Source organism: Fistularia commersonii, chromosome 8, assembly GCF_037954325.1.
Source record: "Fistularia commersonii isolate RoL2024-O1a breed Wild chromosome 8, RoL_Fcom_v1.0, whole genome shotgun sequence".
In the NCBI taxonomy this organism is placed as follows: domain Eukaryota; kingdom Metazoa; phylum Chordata; class Actinopteri; order Syngnathiformes; family Fistulariidae; genus Fistularia; species Fistularia commersonii.
Genome location: NC_141291.1, coordinates 7,943,547 through 7,963,805, shown reverse-complemented (window position 1 = coordinate 7,963,805; position 20,259 = coordinate 7,943,547). Strand labels below are relative to the sequence as shown.

Sequence of the window (20,259 nt, the reverse complement as noted above, 5' to 3'; positions counted from 1 at the left end):
AATTAGTCCACGATTCTGCAGCCACATGTTAGCAGCGTGTTGCTGCTCCACTAGTGATGAAATGATCATTGCACAGCGTAAAGCGGTGGTTTGTTCTCCAACCCTTTTCATGTTCGCCGGCCGGCCGTACGGCTGTAACGCGACCACAAAGGCCTTTCTGATCTCAGCTTGACACCACTGATTTTTCAAAACGAAAAACACCATTTATTTATTTCTGAATTCTATAGTTCTTCATATACAGTATAATGGTATAGCAAATCTGATAAATGCACTTAAAAGCGTATCTGAAATGAGCAAAAATGGTGCGCCGCTACCACTAGTGGTTTCCGCAACTCCGCGTTCAAAACATTTCACGCACTAGCCATCGTAGACTCGAACTGGCTCAACAGAAGAAGGAACCTGAAGGTTCTCAATCCTGAACTTATTTGAAGATTTTCTTCTTCTTCAACTCTAACAGACCGTGGGGTGTTTCTGGTCTATATCTGCCAAGCTTGGGCGACGGTCCAGATGAAGATGATACGGTATGTCAATTCCTGAGTTGTTGTGCAGCAGTTGGGTGGACAGGGTTGTTGTGTTAAAGTGTGCGTCGTTTGTGGAACAAATGAACGAATTTCCAGGGAGTCACCTGAGAAAAGAAGTCCGTTACTTCAGTTTGGCTGAGATTTGTGCTGGAGATGCCGGGTCCTGGTTTGGGTTGTTGTCGTCACCAGGGGAGTTGTAGGGTGCAGTCGGATTTCATGGCGTTTTATGTAGTTGAAAGGTCGTGTCACCGCCTCTGTTCAGTGGAGGTCTCTCCACTTTTTACAAGGATGGCTTCTTCTAGTGGTTTTCCAAAGAAAAGGTTGCTCGCCCTTACCGGCCTCGTGTCTGTGGAGGTTCTCAGTCATCCAGGTCATGGTGAATTCTCGTCTAAATCTTCTAGTTGTGACGCCTGCACACGAATGTCTTCACCTGACGTTTCAGCCGTCATCCCAGAGGCTTCTTCGGTTCTAAAGACCTGTGGGGAATTTCCAGATATAAGTGCCAGGGTTGTGGGCGAGTCTAGGTTATGGTGGCTTGTTATGTAAATGAAGAGTCCATAAGCAGAAACTAGGTCTAAGGGGGTTGTTATGCTAATGTTATGCTAATTACCGTTAGGCGGGGACAAAGGAGCAACTTTTGAGGATTTACCTGGATTGGAATGTGAAAAGGTAAAGCCAGACAAAGGAGTGAGATGTGTTGAATCCCATAGACTGAGGCTGGATGGCAGGTACCAGGGGCTGGTTTGGTGTCGGATCTCTCCTGGTTGTTTGGAGGGTGCAGGTGGACCTCATGTCTTGTTCAGAAGCTGGCGGGGAGCTGAGGGGTTGGTGGATGCCACCACCTTGTCTCTGGATGCAGCTATATCCCTCCACCACATTGTGAAAGCAGCAGAGCTCTGAAGAGAATGACATTGGATCTTATGAAGAATAACAGAGTTGAATGAAGAGAGAATAGGTATAAGTTGCTCTTTGCCCGGGTCATTGATCAACTATCGCTGATTTAATGGAGTGGCTGGAGTAAGGCTGGTCATGCCCAATGACGTGTGTCACTCAAGAAGCAACTAACAACGGCCAAGGTCATAGAGTTGCCCTGGAAATTCACCTTGACAAACATCTATACTAATTTATTTTACGGAATAGAAACTTTTACTCGTTAAGTTGGATTGATAACCAAAGCCATAGGATAAGACAGATACCGTTGTTTTGTAAGGTAGGGATTCAAAACCACCGGTTCTGCCACTTCCAGTGTAAACTGGCTGCAGTCCCTTTGCACTGAATCGAGCTGGAGCAGGTATCTCTTAAAGGGGCTGTTAGGGCACATTAAACATTTCCTTGATGTGCACTCCCCTGACTCTTCTTATTTTGTGCACGGGAGAGCTCGGGAGTTGCGGGGATCAATCCATCTTCATCGTTGTCAATTATGTTGTTAGTGGCCTGCACATCTTCATTTCCGATGTGGGCACTGTCTCAAAGTACTTCCCAAAGTCACTGTGATCCAATTACACCCTGGCTTTCGCAATGCTACAGCGCGTTCCAAAACAATCAATGTTAAGTCTTCATTACGTTAATTTATGAATATTCATCATGACGCTCAATCTAATACTTCAGAATGGAATCGTGAGTCCGGCCCCCGCCTTCAGCCCCGGTACCACAACATTAAGCAGCGTTCATTTTATTGTTCACTCTTTAATTGGACAGATATTATATTTCATTGCTCAGATGATGTTAGAAAAAGCACCTCTTCACACGCAATTTAAACTTTACAGCCCGGTTAAATTCAAAAAGAATTCATTTTTTTTTTTTTTTTTTGATGTGAGTGCTCTTGGAAATTCCCACTTAGGTGCTTCCACAATCCAAACTCTCCAGGCTCCATAGATAATTAGCTAAATGCTCTGTAACCAGCAAATTGGTTCTTTCAACAGAGAATAACAAACAGCCAATAACTCATTCAAGACTGAGTATCCGTTATAAGAGCTGCCCTCTTATCTCCAAGGAAACCTCATGCGCGGCAACACAACTCGACTCCTATTTCATTTGCCGGCTTTTAATACAACTGGTAAGCTCTTCCTGTCTGAATAAGAGTGCAGCATAGGATCAGGGCACGTGCGTGAAAAGTGCATGCTTGGTTGCTCTGCAACAGGGGTCACTGGACAAAGGGGAAGGTCAGTGGAAGGGGAGGCGCCGGTATGCTTCCTTCTTGGGGGTTTCAGATGACGGACGCTACATTTCCTTCTGATAACCCCTTTCTCAAATGTGAAATACAACTGTCTGGCTTGCGGATAGTCGATCGGTTGCGGGATCACGCTAGTATTCCAAACTGTGAGGTCTTCATTTGTTCCCCGGAATCAGTTTTCGACCCGATGACAGCGAGGAGTTTCAGCTGTAGGGGCTTAGACAGTGATGGCTGCTCCTGAAGGAGTGAACGTAGGTGTTGTTTTGGCATCAGGTAGATAAGAGCTTGCCTGAAAGAGGAGCGAAAAACCTCACCGAAGGTTTTAAAGTGTACTTCCGAGAACTCGCTTTGACAGCGGCAAAAAGAAGGTGTTCACAAGCCATATAATCTACTCGCTGGAATCTCTTTGACTCATGAAGTAGCGGGACGTAATGACATTCATTTATTATCTACACTGCTTATCCTACTCACAGGGTCGTGCAGCCAATCCCAGCTGTCATTCGGCGAGAGGCAGGGCACTCGGTCACCGCAGGACCGCGTAAGGAGACATGCAATCATTCACACGTGTGGGCAGTTATGGGCCTCTAAAGAACCTCCAGCGTGTTTTTGGACCGCGGGAAGAAACCCACGCAAACACGGGTAGAACATGGAGACTCCACACATATAGACCTCCCGTTGGGATCCAACCTTCTCGCGATGGGCCTGAAGCGCTAAAAGAAGGATGTTGTGAAAATTATAGCTAAGATGTCTCTCCACAATAGACTTGGCTAATTAGCTGCTATCACTTTTCTGGCGTTCGGTTCTAAACTGTGGTGATAAATCACAAGTGTAAACACGGGTGTTCGTGGTTTTTTCAAGCTGGCGTTGAAGGAGGGGAAGAAGGCGTGAGAGTGTCAGCGCAGATTCAGCAGACGGCCTGGGAAGTCTCCCGTGAAGTCGGCCAGACCTGTGACCAAGCTGTTGTCGCGAATAACGAACACGTGACTCACTAATGACTTACCGCGAATATTTTCACCCATTGGCTCAAAGTTTGCACCCATTTCGATCATCTGACATCCGTCCCGTACTCCGGCCGCCATCCTCGCCGTCGTCTTCATCGTCAACACCCCGATGAGAGCTTGATGAGTTCCCCGTGCACTTGTGGTGCTACGTGTGGTAAGGAGCGGTTCAAGCAGAGCTCATCTATGTTACTTGTGACTTCCGAGCTCCTTGACCTCATCTCCTTATCTCCTAGGTGACATAAAGCAGATGTAGATCTTCAGTCTTTCGGCAAATCACTCCCCTCTGGATCTTCCACTCTCACACCAACTTCTTCCTGCGCTCTCCCCTCTCCATCCATAAACCTCTGGATCTCCTTCAACCTCAGCATCTACCCAGATCTTCTGTATCCCTTCCTCTGTCCATATCCAAACCAGCTTATCTCCAGAACATCTAACATGTGCCGTTCCTCCGACGGACTCCTTCCCGATCCTCTCCGTTCTCGTCACTCCCGTTGAGGAACCTCCACACCTCCATCTCTGCTGCTTTGTGTCTCCTCGGTCTCACCTCCCGTCCTCTACACCTTTCCTTTCCCACACTTGACAATTTCTCAAACGTCAGTTCTTTCATCGAGGAATGAATGAATCACAATCCAGGGTTTTGCTCGACAGAAACTCGGAAAAACAGAATAACAAGCACAAAATAAAACATAGAAGATTCTCGTTTTCTGTATAAAAGAAAAATAACCACAAAATAATGTCTAAGGTCGCTCTGTGTGAGGGAACCTTGATAATCTTTTATCCAAAGTTGGCTGAATTCTGGTTGTAAAACGGGGGCGCAGCCTCCTTTTTTTTTTTTTTTTATGTGAAGGGAATTTAAAATCCCATTGTGAAGACCTGGAGCGCCTTGAAAACAAACTCAAGGCAGCGTGATTGCAGTCCTGTTGTCACTCTTTTATAAACTTGTTTTTCTCAGTAAAAAAAAAAAAAAAAAAAATTGCAGCACGGAACCACTTAGCGTCCTCATTTGCATTTTAAATGCCAGACATAACAAGCTCCACTCCGATGCTTTTAAACCCGGGATTATTATTCAAACCGTGTTTGTTCTCCAATCAGATCAATCTTATTGAGACCATGATGTACTTTTCCACTGCGCCGACTCGCTGATTGGAATTTATTCGTTCAGGCTCTGATTATTTATGGCAATTTATTTCACTCATTTCTCATAATCCTCATTAAAAGTGATCACGGGAAATCATTCGAAGCAGATTACGATAACACTCTGAACGTGCACGGGGACAGACCTTGTTTTGGGAGTTTTGTGTGTTTTACTGCTCAGTTCCAGTCAAGTATCAATGCTGGATTCAGAAGATCAGGAGCAAATACATGAACGAATTCAGGCGAATCACAGCGAGAAGGTCTCCGGTTGGAGGTTTGAGGTTTCCCGCAGTCCAAACGCACGCGGGAAGTTCGTTGGAGGCCCCTGTATTGTCAAGATGTGTATCTTCTTAAAATAATTGCCAGTCATTTTTGTCTCTGAATCAACTCATTATTCATCGGGTGACTCAGTTTTTTTTTTTTTTTGTGTTGTCTGAAATTCTTGAAAAACTTACTTTCAGGCAATCCTTTTCAGAAAAATGTCTAAATGACGAAGAAGACGGAATTAATGGCGAGCTCTGATTCTGTGCAGTGACTTCAGCTTTCCTCCATCTGTCAGCACATGATGAGTGCGAATGGTTAAAACACCAAAGTCAGGTTTAAAAGAGAAGTTTCTTTTCACGTGCAGAAGCGGCAAACCGGGAATCAAACTTGCGACTTTTCGAGAGCCGGCTCCTTCTCGACGAGCTCCTCTCAGGACTTTGTTGGAATGATCAGCCTGACATTTTTCCTGTATCCTCCATCGCCCTCGAGTTCATTCTTAATTATTATTCGTGAGAAAATCCCTTCCCGTCTCCAGCGTGGGCTCCAAAAGGCCACGGTTATTGAAACCTGCAGAGTGGCTGCGCGGGACTTCGCCTAAATGAGACATCTGCCCGTGAGATGAAATAGCAATGGATCATGAAACCAACACTCGCATGCCGCGCGGCCAAACCGGTGATTATAACTGGAGGATGATCTCCACCTTGTGGTTGAACATCTGCAACGCACACATTCGGGCGTAATACGAAATGTAATGTAAAATGAAATGTAATACGTCCGTGGGTTGTCTTTTTGTCGAAACCCTCTTATCCTGGCAACTGGACTTGAATTTCTTCACTTGGAAAGCCAGGGGTCAGGAACCTATTTGACTGGGAGAGCCATAAAAGCCGAATATTTCTAAATATATTTCATCGAGAGCCATGTAATATTTCTAATGTTAAATGAATTAAATATGTCTTACTTTTAATGTGACCTCTGGTATGCATGGATTTGTTCGAAGTGCTGCTTTATATCTGACCGTTTCATTGATGCAATTTTATCATTGCATATTAGTCATACCGCAGATCAAAAATAAATTCCTCTGTCCACGCAGCCTGGAATGCACGGTAATCATCTTTTTTTCTGTTCGCCACCTTTTCCGTTAAAAGGGTTGAAGCGGATAATCTAGTTGGCTACCTGATAAAATTGATTTCTTCACCTTTACAATGACGCGGACATGCTCGGAAGCCATTGGTTCCCGAATCGACCAGCGGGTGACCCGAGAAATTTATCTTCAAAGCTAATTTCTGTTTACTTTAAAAAAGAAATAACACGTATTTTAAAATCAATTCCAAACTGATTTTTTTTTTCAATTCAAAATTGTCTGGGATCCAAATGCCGTCACCAGTAGAGCCATATATGGCTAGGAAGCCATAGGTTCCCGACCGCTGGTTTAAGCCCTCAACCCAGACGCTTCTTCAGTTCAGTTTCCCAATATACCTGCCGGGGTTGTGGGCAAGTCTAGGTTATGGTGGCTAATTAAGTAAATGAAGAGTCGATAGGCAGAAACTAAAGGGGTTGTTCTGCTAATGGGGTGTCGTTCATTGGGGACAAAGGAGAAACTTTTGGGGATTTATCTGGATTGGAATGTGAAAAGGTAAAGCCAGACAAAGGAGTGTTGGATCCCATGGACTGAGCTCATGTGGAAGGTACCGGGTTCTGGTTCTTCTGGTGGTGAAGTCACCAGTCCCCGGTATGTTGTGTCATCAAGTAAAGAAATTCAAGTCCAGTTGCCACAACAAGATGATTTCGACAGGCCTTCACCATGACCTGGATTCATGGGTTGTCATTTCCTTGCAGAAGCTTAGGGTGCTTCTCCATGCCATTGTCTTGCTTTTAAGAAAAGTATCTGTCTCACCTCCGGCGCACCATAAAAGTCTTTGCACTTTAAGAGTGTCCGGTGTTCTGAAAAGATGTTGCAGAAAAGGCCCCCAAGACACTTTTGGATGAAGTTGCCTCCAAATGAGCTGCAGGGGAGGACATGGCATCTCTTGTTGCGCGAAATTCATTGATTCTGAAAAGAGGCTTGACCATACGGGGCATAATATTCCACGAGAACGTAAATCCCACCTTCACCATGAGAGATTTCTGCAGAAAAATCACCACCCACAGATGCAACGCTGAACCGGATCGGTCTCTGCTTCCTTTGCCATCATTAGCAAAACGTCATCACCTCATAATGAGCCACCATCAATTCAAGTGACGCCGTCTTCATTTTCTACCATCTCGGGGGCAAATGTGGGGCTGTGAGTGAACGCTCCTTTGGAAGCTGCTGGGATCCATCTGTCTGTCCGTCATGAGTTGGTGAATGATTGTACAGTATGTCTCTATGTGACTAAGGGAATCAGAGACATCACCTTATGAAGACAACCATTCACCCTCAGGTTCATATGGAGACAAAGAACATATACCCTATGTTATCCTTCTATCCAGATCTTCACTATCTCCATCCATCCTATATCTCTATAACATCTAGCATGTTGCTGTGCCTCTCAGTCGTCTTTCCATGTTGCAAGATGTCTGAATTGTTTATTTTCACTTGCCGGTCCTTTGTTTTACCCAGATGATGCTTTCCAGAGCAGAAGCACTGCAAACAAAACATTAATAGGGTTTGATTTTCCCTTTTTTTTTTTTCTTTCTCGGGCGATGAACCATCCATTTCTCTTCCCCGTTTGAGGATTCAGATTACGACCTTCCTTCCGCCTTAATGTTCGTTTGCAAAATGCCCCGTGGTCAGAGAGCTACTCTGGTTCAACAGACTCATTATGTCTGCATTTAATGATCTGCTGTTGGTGTTCCGATGTAATTAGCCATAATCTTTGCTCCGAAAACCGGCGCATCGCAGCCTAAGTGTTGAAAAAATCCATCCAATTCCTTTTAACAATCCATCATTGTGTTGTTTTCCTTTGAATCACACTTTAGGATGGAAATACGTTTGGCCTTTAATCCTCCAACTTTTGGTGAGAAAGAAGAGGAGGGTTATCTTTTTTTTAAACGAGACAGACAGGTTGCATCTCTTTTGTTACAAACAAAAATGCAGAGAACATGGTGATAATGAAAATATTTTATGAAAATTGTTAATTATTGCTAAAGGTGCATGTTTTTCACATTGAATATACAATACAATATACAATTTAAAAAAGAAAGATGGCTGCCGGCTCATGCAGAGCATAAGTCGATGTGTGTCAGGAGGTCCCGGTAGTGACTCACGGCGTAGCGCAACTGGCACTTCGGGCAACTTAAGCGTTTGGTGTTTGACGTGGTGACGTAGGAAGGGAACTTGGAGAAACAGGGGCTGTACTTGTATGACCGGAATGCTGTTTCAGTGAAGGAGCTGGACTCTGAGAGGCGGGCTTTTGGCTCCTTCTGAAATACAAGATCAGAAAAAACACGTTTTTCTTCAACTCAAAGCTTCTACATGGGTTTCAGAAGAACCAAGATCTTCATGTATGTGCCAGCTTTGGCACGCAAAGGTCACTCCAGCTTTGGACAGATGTATGCATGGATGGATGGATGGGTGGATGGATGGCCACAGCTTTCATGACATTATTTGTATTTTGTCAAGATTGTGAGTCAATCCGACGAAAGTTAGAACGTTCAAGAACTTAAATGAACCCGCGTGAGGTTTTGATGTGCACTTAAACTTACAGTGGACTCTAGTTTAGTGATCTGATCCGTTGCCTTCTTGAGCTCCTTGGAAACCCACTGGACCTGAAGAGAGGGACCATCATGTATGGGAAGGAGGAAATCCAGAAACAGTAGATTGTTTCAAACAGGAAGAAGATGTCCCCCTCTCTTATATCCCTTCCTATGTTACCTGTTGCTCCAGGGCTGACGTCCTTCCGTCTTCATCATTTAGGGTCTTATTCGGCAGCACGTGCACCTGCAGAGCCACAGTTGGAGGGCAGTGTGAACAGTGAGGTTTGCTGAAATATATCTAAGTATTACGCTGATATGTTCTGGTTCTCCAGGTGACTGCCCACACCTGTGGAGGTTCAGGGTGAATGGTCGTATGTCTTCCTATGTGACCTCGTGATCTACTGGCGACCAGTCCAGGGTGAATCAACCCATTGTATTGACAATGAGTAAATGTGTGTAGTCTAGTTTGTAGTATCCGGTGTGTAGTTTGGAGGGTGTGTTTGGATGCCTAACTCACCTCCAGGCTGATCTCCCTGTTCTTCAGCTCAGCAGACACCCAGTGTGTTTGGTCAGTTGGTAGGTGTATCTCTTTGTGCACCGTAACTCTGGAGGAAACATTCAACGGATCGCGTTGATTTAACTGTGCATCATTGAGAATGATATTTAATATTCTTCCTGTCAGCAGACACTGGAGGGTTCTGAGCATCCAACCTCACCTGCTTTGGATTCTTTCATTCTGTAGCTGGGTTTTGGCCTCCTGCAGCTCCCGGTGCTCGGCCCTGTACTTCCTGGTGAAGGATGACAACTCGTTGCACTTGTCCGTGTACTTCTTCTGCAGCTCTGACAGCTTCGCCTGGAGTCTGCTGACCTGAGCAGGCTGACGCCAGGACTCAGACGGACTCCTCAAGGTCTGCGGATGTGACAGAAACATCATGGGGAAATCAAATTTCACCTGTTCAGCACAGAGCACAACGAAACATCCTCCACTGTAAGAGATGTAGGAGTTTTATGTCTTTTTGCACACATTCATTCATTCATCATTTATTTATGCCGCTTATCTGGTCAATCGCAGGGCCAGATGTAAAGACATACAGCCATCCATCCTTTCGTTCACATCCTTGCAATTTGGGTTATCTCCTGTATGTTTTTTGACTGTGGGAGGAAGCCGAAGTACACTGAGGAACCCCACGCAGACACAGGGAGAACATGGAAACTCTGCAAATAAAAGCCCCTTGTGGGAATTGAACTCAGTCGCTAAGCGCGGCATGCCGGTGCCGCGAGAGCATGTTTTTTCCGTGAAGGGTTCAGAGCCACGAGAGAGAGCGAAAGCGATTTCTTCAGAGGGAAAGCGATGGAAGTGAATTCTGAAGTACCTGCGTCCATCGCGGAAGCTGCTGTTCAGTTTGGGTCGCGGCGTCCCTTTGGATCTGCCGCTCTTTCTCTTGAGCAAACGTTAGCTGGACCTTCTTCTGCTCATTCTCCTCTATGAGAGGAAAAAACCCCCGAAGCACTGGTTCAGTTGGTGATTTCGCATTCTCGGCTTTATCTTCATTTATCGGTCACTTCATCTCACCTCCTTCTCTGTTCTTCTCACCGTCTGATTCGGTCTCCTGCTTGGGCTGCTGCTGCTGCTTCGCCTCGGACAGCTGTCGCTCCAGGTGAATCAGGTGGCCTATCAGGGACTGGACGTAGGCCTCCCTCTGCTGGTCGTACACAATCCACTGGTGGTTCTTCTCCAAGGCCTGGTGGCCACAGTGAACGTGTGAATGGGATGACGGTTCCCCCTTGAGCCGCACACACACACACACACACACACACACACACACACACACACACACACACACACACACACAAGCACATTTGCATCGAGGACACTCACATCCTTTAGATGAGTATTTAACACGGTTACGTCTTCAGAAAGTAGCGCATCAGAAGGTGGAGAACAAATAGGCTGGTAACCTAGGGAACCACACATGAAGGAAGGAGTGAAGGTCAGCTACAGATTAAGTCAATCTCTAAACAAGCTGTCCCTCGCGGGTCCCCCCCCCCCCCCCCCCCAATCACCACCTCGCTAATGAAAATGGAGATCGTTGGGGATCGATAGGACTCTCAGCAGATGGTCCTTTGAGGGACTTTATCTAAAGGCGTGCTGCTCAAGGAGGTCAAGTTAATGGCCGCTTCTGCCGGACCAATCCCGGGCCTCGGTGCAAGATGCTGATGATTGACAGCCCCAAGTCTGAGATGCAACCAGAGAGGGAAGGGGTGGAGGGGAGTGTGAGGAGAATCATCTAAAGGTACTGACTTCTAGATTCCTTGGTCTTCTCCTGGTCCGGGTCCCCTCCCGCTTTCAGCTTGCTCTTGGTGTCCCCCATAATGTCGCAGATCTTTTAATTCTCCCCTGCAAACTTGGCGTCTGGTCTTCTGTAACACACACACACACACACACACACACACACACACACACACACACATACAAGGTTAGTTCTGTTTTGTTTTAATGCACTATGCACGCTGCATCCAATTCAGACAACAGATATAATAAAACCAGGGAAATGTAACTCCAAAATTTCGAAATAAAAGCGTCATATCAATATGATTAATGTGGATGTTAGGATCAGAATCAGAGACTTTATTTGTCCCAGAGGGGCGATCCGGGGGCACACGGAGTAGCAGAGCATCCTTGAATGGACCCAACAACTATAAATGTGCAAGATATAATACAATTAAAAATAAACACAAAAGTGAAAATAAGTCTGCACGCACGCAGACGCAGTTCGTTTTGTTTTAACGCCCTCGATGCATCGAATTCTGTAACCAGGCAATCAGATACAAGGGTACGGTAGCGTACCCTTGGTAGCGTAAGCGCATGGAGACTAATTTCAAAATAAAAGCATGGGCCTTTTGGCGTGCATGATGTGGATGTGACAGATGAGTGAGCGGGAAATCTTACGGCAGGAAAGGACGCAACACGGACGGACGGACGGACGTCTGAGGAGACGAGTGAGTTTCTCTCTTTACCGAATAGAAGCAAAGATCAGTTCCTTCCAGGCGTGCAGGTGTGTGTTCATGTCTGAACGGCTGTGCGCACTTTTATAGCGCCCATCTGTTGTTACCAGGGCAACCAACCTGCTGCGCTTTGTGATGTCACAGTTTCCCCTGGCGGCTGTGATGTGGCTGTGATGCCCTCTATGTGATGTCACCGTCTCCTTGGCGACGTTAATTTGCTACTCATGACTTCAAAGCGCAGTGTGCGTATGGGGGCGGAGCCAGGATGTTTTTCCAGTTTATTACACTTTATTATTCATTTCTTTAAAGATTGTGCTGTTAGACAGTCTATTTTTGTCTATCTTTAATTTTCTCAGCTATGTACCTTTGTTACAGGGCCATAGAGATAACACTTTGGTACCTAAAGTCAAAAAAATTGCAACTTTTGGGAATTATTTTTTAGATTGTACTGTTGGTACAGTTTTTTCTGTCTTCCTTTTACTTTACATGGCTATGTATATTTTCTTAGAAGACCAATAATGTAACAAAGTTGTACTGAATTTACTAATAATACTTTTCTCATTTTTTTAATATAGGGTGTGCACAAAAGGCTTCTTCCCTTTCTGCTCTCGTCATATTAAAATCATCATATCATATTTAATATATTATTATTGGTGGTCTTGTTTTAGGGCACTCTGCATCATGAAAGCAACTAGTCACTAATTTGTCCAAATATATATTATATATTGCAATACGGTGATATTTGTGAAGCCTCATCTTTTTTAACAACAAAATCACCATGCATGTCATTTCTTCAGCACATTTTTGCCATTCATGATTTCACTGAGTCTTTTTTTAATTGATACTATAAGTAGTACAGAGCAACAGGGGGATTGAAACACACTCAAACAGCCCTGCTGCGAATGTATTTTGTGATTTCCAGATGATTGACAGCGCTGAGAGACAATTACAACTGGGGTTGGGGGAATCAGAGTACGGTATGTGTATTATAATGATTACTACTGTGGGTTATGCAAATTATAAAACCTGCGCTAAGCAGGTGTGACCATAAACACAATAAAAAAGAAAGTTCACTGGGTGATCCCGGTATAATTACCAATATGCTAACATCACATAGACGAATAAAAATATGACGCTTCGCCACAGTAGTTAGTCTGGATAATGCGCTCCCGCCAAATACTCATTTTGTTAATATTGTAACTATATGACATATGATGTGGTTTTGGTTAAACGGAAATAGCAAGCCTCTCTATTTTGTGGGCCATTTGATCTGGCAGGTTGACACATCTTGACTGATCTTGACTGGAGTGCCAGTAAAAAGTAGTTGCGCCTTTCAAGAGCTGAGTGAATGATTTGCATAAGCCCTATGTGCCCGCTGTGCATATGATCATCTCTGGGCGCTCATTCATGAGATCAAATTAAGAAAATAAAATAAATAAAAAGAAAGCCGACCCTCAGAGTCTCGTGCTGTGAACATCATCGCGTTTACTTCGCTCATCCAGAACCGCCGACCGGCGTCTCCGGCAAAGCTTTCCTCCGGTCCCGACCTCGCCGTCCCATTTCCCCCAAGAAGCCTTGAAGGTGATTTGGCTCCGAACCCCGAACAGCCTTTAAGTTCCGGCCAATTTGTCGCTTGTTGGATTCCGGCTCAAAATATGTCAGCCTGGTGTGCTCGCTGGCCTCCTCCCAGGCCACTCCAAGCTCAGTGATGCAAATGAGATGGAGTGAGGCCGAGTGGAGGACAAAGTCATTTCAGAGGTTGAATGATGTAATGAGAAGCAGGGCCACTTACCTAAATATATGAGCATCCTCCAATAATAAGCCCTTCCCGTGTGCCTGATGTCTGGTTCCGCTATAATAAGTGAGCCTCGCCTTCCTGGACGAACTCTGTTCACGATCGCCGTGCTGAAGGAGAATGAGGCATTGAAAATCTCGTTGACTCTCGACCGTGCTGAACCGCACTTCAGCACTTGTTTGTGCTGTGAGGTGGACTGGCCTTGGGGGTGATGCCGGTCTTGTAGCCCATTAGCTACGGTTTAAGTGTTAATGGAAGGTTACAGGGACCGCGATGGCTCATCATACCAATGATGACACTTCTGCGCTCAAGCACGCGCCGAAAGGTCTCCGTCCTTTCCCTTCTCGTCCATCTCCCGTGCTTGCTTGAATAACCGCCTTTGTGTGCTTCCTCGTGTCAATGTCTTACAACACGAGCCCGTGTCTCTGCAATACGCGAGCTTTATTCCTTTATGCGTCTGAGCTGTAGCCGAGGCCCGGGACGCCTCTCTTCTGCTTTGTTTAGCCCACAGAGTCACTGTGTCTGTTGCAGCTTTTGTCTCATTAGTTGCATCAGACTGGCCCCACTTCCAGGCCACTGGGGGAAGTTGTGGCTACAAGTGGATCATTCAATACAAGCATGATCTCAAATCGCACTTTGGCGTTCTTGTAAAAGTCTGCAAGACCGGGAAAGAGTAGCCTGAGGAGTCCTCGGCCACAGCGCCCGATGTAACTGGGGCACCAAGGAGCACTTAGCCACCCACTTTAACACGAGCTGATTAATCTCGCAGGCTCGAGATCTGAGATTCAAATGGGGCCAAAGGCTTAATGAGGCATGAGAGGCAACTCAAACGGCAACGCAACAGGGTGTCCACGTATCTGGGAGTGTGCTTAAAGCCTCGCTCCTGATGCCGCTCTTGGAACGATCTACTTGTCGCGTGTCTTTCGGGGCCCACCTAGGATGCGGATGGCGTTTCAGGGTCATCCTGTAACTAATTTGAACTTATTTGTCGTGCTGCTCAACCTTGTGTCGGAAAAAACATGATGTACGTTCTCCTCCGGCTTAGTCAACGGCTATATTTTGCAAACCTTGTGTTCTCGGGCCAAACCTCGTATGCTCGGACAAGAGGCCACGAGCTACACTCTACACACCTAATTACAAAATGGTCAATTCCAAGACTGCGGTGAACGGATACAGCCAGCCAGCAGCATTCCCACCTCCAGATAATGACACATTGCATTGCAGTCTGCTTTTGTTTAACTACATCTGTATGTTCTTAAAGTGTCTTGACAAGGCCATCTAGAGGAGGACCTGAAGGGCTGTCAAAAGCTTTGACAAGGTCCAGGCAAACCTCACGATGATGCGGTCCATCTTTCAGTGCTTGCACGTCCTTGAACATCCACACAGCGCAATTTCCTGTTGGAATCCACGGCTGTGTCTATTTTTTTTTTCTCAAGGAACGAGTGATTCCCCCAAACCTTTCCCACCGGTATGTTTCTCCCGCTTCGCCTCGATGGATGTTGAGCATCCGTCATTCAAAGACACATTGTCTGATGCAGGCTCATGTAGGCTTCATCTTCATAGCTTGAAGTCAAATAATCAGAGTAAAGCACAGCTTAAGATCGACCACGAAAAATGAAGTGAAGATTTCGCTTGTTTATTTCTTTTGTGAGCAGTTTTATATTCTCTAGTGAACCGTTACAGTACTCCATCAGAGCTGGTGTTTTTTTTTTCTCTGTACTAATGGTGGCTGTCACGTATCGACACACATTATTCATTTAAAGGTCACATAGAAACTTCGATCCATTCACTCACTCATTCACACGTCTGGACTATTCAGGGCCTCCAGTTTACTTGCTATTTTTTTAGTTTTTTTTTTCTTTTTTTTTTGGGGGGGGGGGGGGGGGGGGGACCAGGAGGACATGAAGATTTGAAAACACGTCACTCAGCTTGATTATGAAATGACATCATGTGCGAACACGAGATTTTTTTTTTTTCGTTGCACTTGCAGAGCATAAATGTTTTCGACAGCAGCATAATATTGCTAACTACTTAACGAGTGAGCACCACATTTGTGAATCCCCAGTGCACCGATATTGGATCGAACTCCTCAAACCCTGCATTTCATAGAAGCTGTGTGACATCTTTGTTTCCTGTTCGATTTACCGATGCACGATTGCAAATATTGATGTATAAAGTGCACGAGCAGACAGTGGTGGTGGTGCCCGAGGACGTTCTCCTCTTGGTGGCTAAAACGCCCTGACTCGTCGATTTCCAAATCCGTGGAAAGTAGTGGCGGCTGACTGACGGATGGGCCCTGCACTAGCGCAACGCGTCCACTAGATGGCGCTACCTTCCAAAAGATCACACGTGCACCGACTGTCTGGGGCGGGGGGTTTGGGGTCAATATCACTTGGGTTCTGCGATATCCGATAATGAGAGAGATGATTCACTGTCAATATGAATTTATTTTACAAAACATAAAGAACTGCACTCTGGTTGCACGGATGAACACGATGTGATTTTCTTCTTGATGAAGAAGGAGTGAACGCACAAAGTTCATAGGCACTCACGGGATGATTTATTCATAATGGCTCGTGGAGCTGACCAATGTTTATCTCTCTGCAAAACTGTTTTTACCTCAAAAAAAAAAAATCTGACTCAACTCCCACAAGCCATAAAAGTCTTATTACGGCAGTTAAGAGCATCCATCATCATGAAAGGTCAATACACTATAAAAAGACCCATAACAATATTCAGGGCAAATTTGTCATTTGATGAGCTGTGGTGGAGGATATTGAAACTCCTGCCGCACATCACTCATTGATCTCAACAAGACGTGAGACAAAACCTACTATTATTACCTGCATTCTTTTAGCCGTCCTCGCTATCTAATACTGATGCAAATTTAATTGATCAGTTCAAGTCCCCTGTGTTCATTGTGCGCTCCTGACGTTTTTGTGTTTTTTTTCCCCTCGAGCGATATCGGTAGACTTTCCTCCAGGATGAGCACTACAGGGTTAGAAGGTCAAACGGCGCGGCTTGAAAACGAACCGTCCTTTTGTTCTCGTCGGTACGCCCGCCCCGTATAGATACCATCGAGAGCGTCAAGGACGTGAACCTCGATGCGTTTGAATTTTATCTTTCGCCTTCGTCTAACGCCGTCGTTTCTCCCTCCCTCTGCTCAATTTTTTTTTTTTTTCTAAATTGAGTTGCAGATGTCAGTACAGCTGTAACCTCCGCATTCGAGCGGAGAGGGAGAGGACATAGCAGCAAGGTTAAAGATGTGTAAAAAAAAATGAAAGCCACCGTATAAAACAATGTGTTTATTAACATTTTAGAGCCGGGTAACCGGAGGGTTCTTTGCACGGAGCCGCTGAATAATGTAATTTCTGTCACGGGAGACAGATGAGTTCACCGGCGTTCACAGGCGCTCGGGTGTGGGCTTGTCTGCAAACTCCGTTCGTACGGTTAGAGCAAAGACGACGCTTTGCTCCGCAGTCTTTCATTTCAAAATCATTAGACGGGCTCTTAAATTAATGATGCATTGTCGAATGAGCCGTGCAAAAAAAAAAAAAAAGAAGATGCCATAAACAAGCCGGGGATATTTATGAAGCTGGGCAGGGGTTTATCCGCCACAGTGTCTCTCACCTGGACAAGGCTCAGGTATGCATTTTATAGCCAAGGCGAGTTAAAGTTTATGCACGAGGCTGCAACATCAGCACCTATGTCACTTTGGGCTGCAGAAGTTGCACTTTTCATGCAACAGCCTATTTTCATGCAGCGACCTTGCATTCATTCACCAACATAACATTTTTTAAAAAACAATTTTACAGACGAGCTCAATGGATTCCATGTTGTATTCAAATCAGGAGGGGGCAGCAGATTACCAGGCAGTGTGAGTGTCCGTCACCCACATGTAGTAGTTTCTGGCTCCTGCAGTGCTGCCTCGTCCACAGGTTAGAGCGGCTCCAGAGCTAGATATGATAAATAATCCTTCCCAAAGCACGCGTTCCAACGCACCCATTGAAGGGAACAAAAGATTTCACTTAATGTTCCATTTTCCAGGTCTGTTTATCATATCATTTGGTCAATATAACTGTTCATTTGTATAAAAACAGTCGCTCCATTAGTTTATATGTAAAGTTGGTTTTGTTTTGGCTGCAGCTGCTGACCCTGTTGACTTATTGTAATTATAAGAGCTGACAAAATCCGTCAGAGTTGAATGTTGTTTACACAGTTTTTGCTTTGTACTGATTTGCTCGGACGGCAATCTGTGCAACGGTCAAGGACTTCGAAAAAGAGCAAATGAAACCATTCCTTGGTTGAAGGAAAGGTTTATCCTCTCATTATATTTGGCGTCGGACTGCTTTATGGGTGTCCAACTTTCCTCAGAGGTTTGTCAATGTCATGGCGACCGGATGGGAACTTAAGTACTTTAGTAATTCAACAGGTTCATGAAGGACGGTGGAAAGATAGCAGCTCTTATCTCGTTTAATTATTATTATTATTATTATTGGTATTTGTTTTATTTATTTATGTGCCCACTAATTTAAGAAAACACATTATTCGAAAATGATTAATCCTTTTGATAATAATTCATTTATCTTTTCATTATTTATGTTTTTTTTTTCCTTTGTGTCACAAGGTTGTTGCTGTGTCACAGGACTCTTTTGTCACCTCTCCATTTATTTATGTGTTTATTTATTTACTTATTTAATGAATGTATTTATTTTTTATTTTTTTGTGTCATTTATTTCCCTGTAGCTGGAATCGAAGGATTGCGTTAGTGAGATGTCAGTACGTAGCAGATTTTGGTATAAAATTGCCGAGCCGGGACTGAGAGGACTTGCAGAGTCTAGTGCTAATCCCGCATATGAGTTAATTACCTCTAATGACTCCCTGTGACTGAACAATTGCATTTAAACTGTCATTGGAATGACAAATATCGATCGCGAAAGCCGCTCAATGTAAATAAAGCGCGGCACCGTGGCTTCTGTGCCTCGGCTCCAGTCACCAAGGTGAAATGTGAAAGGACACATGCTAATTGCAATATGGAGTGACTTTGATTTTTGAATCAAAATTCCTCTTTGTAGGTGCCCCTAAAATAATAATACATAATGCATTAGTGCGTGCAACGCGGATGATGCCAAGTGTACGTCCCACTTCATTAATTCATCCATAATGAGTTTTGCAGCATGTAGGAGCGACTACCTTAGAGGCTGCCCCGGGAGTCAATGCTAATTAAATCAGAGGCTTAAATCCCAATCTACACACATCTGCCTTTGTTTGCAGAGCAAAAAGCAAAACACACGCTTAATTATCCAAATCTAAAAAAAAAAAAAAACAACAACAAAAAAAAAAAAAAAAAATATATAACGCAGGCCGAGGAGACAATCCTGTTCACTGGTTGAGTTTTGACGTTGTCTGTCAACAGGTTTTGCTCTTGCGGCAGGAAGCCCACGGACACCCGCCCCGGCAGGTGTCTCTGTGACTCAAACAATTGCTGACGCTCGCCGGGCGCTCGGCTGCACGCAAAAGAAAAAAAAAAAGGGAAAAAAAACCCTAATGATCTCCATTTTATGTGTGTGTATAGGCGCTCTAAAAAGGGAAGAAAATAATACTTGACTTCTAAGTTCGAGCACAAAAACTCGTATTAATTGCTTGCTACGAACCTTATTCACATCTCAAGTTTCCCGGCGCAAAATGCCGGTGCGGAGAGCATCCGCGTTGCTACCTGCAACAAGAGGCTATTATGCAGCGGGGTTAATCTCCTGCTGTCTATACTCACCACAAAGTCCTCAAGGACATTATCAGCGATGAAAGGACCCTGATTTGTGTGCTGCTCATATCTTTCAATTTGCTCGCAGCTGATTAAGTAGTGGGAGCATTTCAAGTATTGAGTGGTGATGCAACCTTTTTTTTTTTTGCTTGTTTTTTTTTTTTTTTTTCCCTCCCGGCTAAGGTGAGGGGTCCCGCGCGTGCAGACAGAGATAGAGGAGAAACTTTCACGGCAGAAAACAAGAAAACGGGTAATTCTACATCCAGCGTTACCCGGTGCATGGACGGGCGTGCACGTGTCAGGTCCGTGACATATCTCGGTGTCAGAGAGAACGTGCGCGCGCGAGAGAGGAAGAAGCCGGCAGCGGAGGCGACATGGAAGCGACAGGTCTCCGTTTGACTAACGGAGCGCGAGCGTCACGAGCCGCCATTAATCACGGGAATGTGTCGCACATCACACCGGGCTGGTTTCGCCCGCATCTGGTCCTCAGTCATATATCCTAATCACCGCCGTATCGGGGCTCCAAATCTGCCCGCGAATTCATTATTCAAATTTAGCTCATTAGAAAAGTAATTTCGCCCGACACTTAAGTCCACCTAAAACTTGCAGAATGGCCCTAATAACGTCACCTCCTCATTGTCATTCTCCCCCTCTCTCCCAGGGACGATATCAGCGCCTCCGTCATTCACGAAGCCGCATACATTTCCCAAACCTAAAGGAAGGCCGCCGCCGTTCTTCGGGTTCGCCTCGCCGGCGAGGGCACTTTCCGCAGAATTAACTAAAACCACTGTTTTCCTGCGCAGGTGATATGAATCGCCATTATTCTGCAGCGGGTTTTTTTTTTTTTCCAGGCCCACTTTATATCAGCCTCTTATATAACTGCATGACAAATCAATCATAAAATTGTTGTCTAGATTGTTTTGACCGAT

At 45.0% G+C, this 20,259-nt stretch overlaps 1 protein-coding gene across 1 annotated transcript; it reads right to left on the bottom strand.

The window, feature by feature from the left end:
- Positions 1 to 8,288: 8,288 nt before the first annotated feature.
- LOC147231796 (centrosomal protein of 55 kDa-like) lies at positions 8,289 to 11,140 on the bottom strand. The gene is made up of 9 exons (XM_086151624.1): positions 11,071 to 11,140; positions 10,958 to 11,004; positions 10,363 to 10,510; positions 10,142 to 10,251; positions 9,485 to 9,678; positions 9,286 to 9,373; positions 8,947 to 9,012; positions 8,778 to 8,840; positions 8,289 to 8,495 (listed from the first exon to the last, which is right to left on the bottom strand). Exons 1-9 carry the CDS (start codon positions 11,138 to 11,140, stop codon positions 8,289 to 8,291), a joined length of 993 nt encoding a protein of 330 aa, XP_086007750.1.
- Between the last annotated feature and the right edge of the window lie 9,119 nt (positions 11,141 to 20,259).

Bases quoted from the DNA above. Each gene is read 5' to 3' on its own strand.
- LOC147231796 (XM_086151624.1), bottom strand. From the start codon at position 11,140: ATGGGGGACACCAAGAGCAAGCTGAAAGCGGGAGGGGACCCGGACCAG. The intron at 10,511-10,957 runs GTCCGGCAGAAG...TGTGGCCACCAG, and splicing joins TGCACCGAGGCCCGGGATTG to GCCTTGGAGAAGAACCACCA. The intron at 8,496-8,777 runs GTAAGTTTAAGT...CTTGTATTTCAG, and splicing joins TCACTAAACTAGAGTCCACT to AAGGAGCCAAAAGCCCGCCT.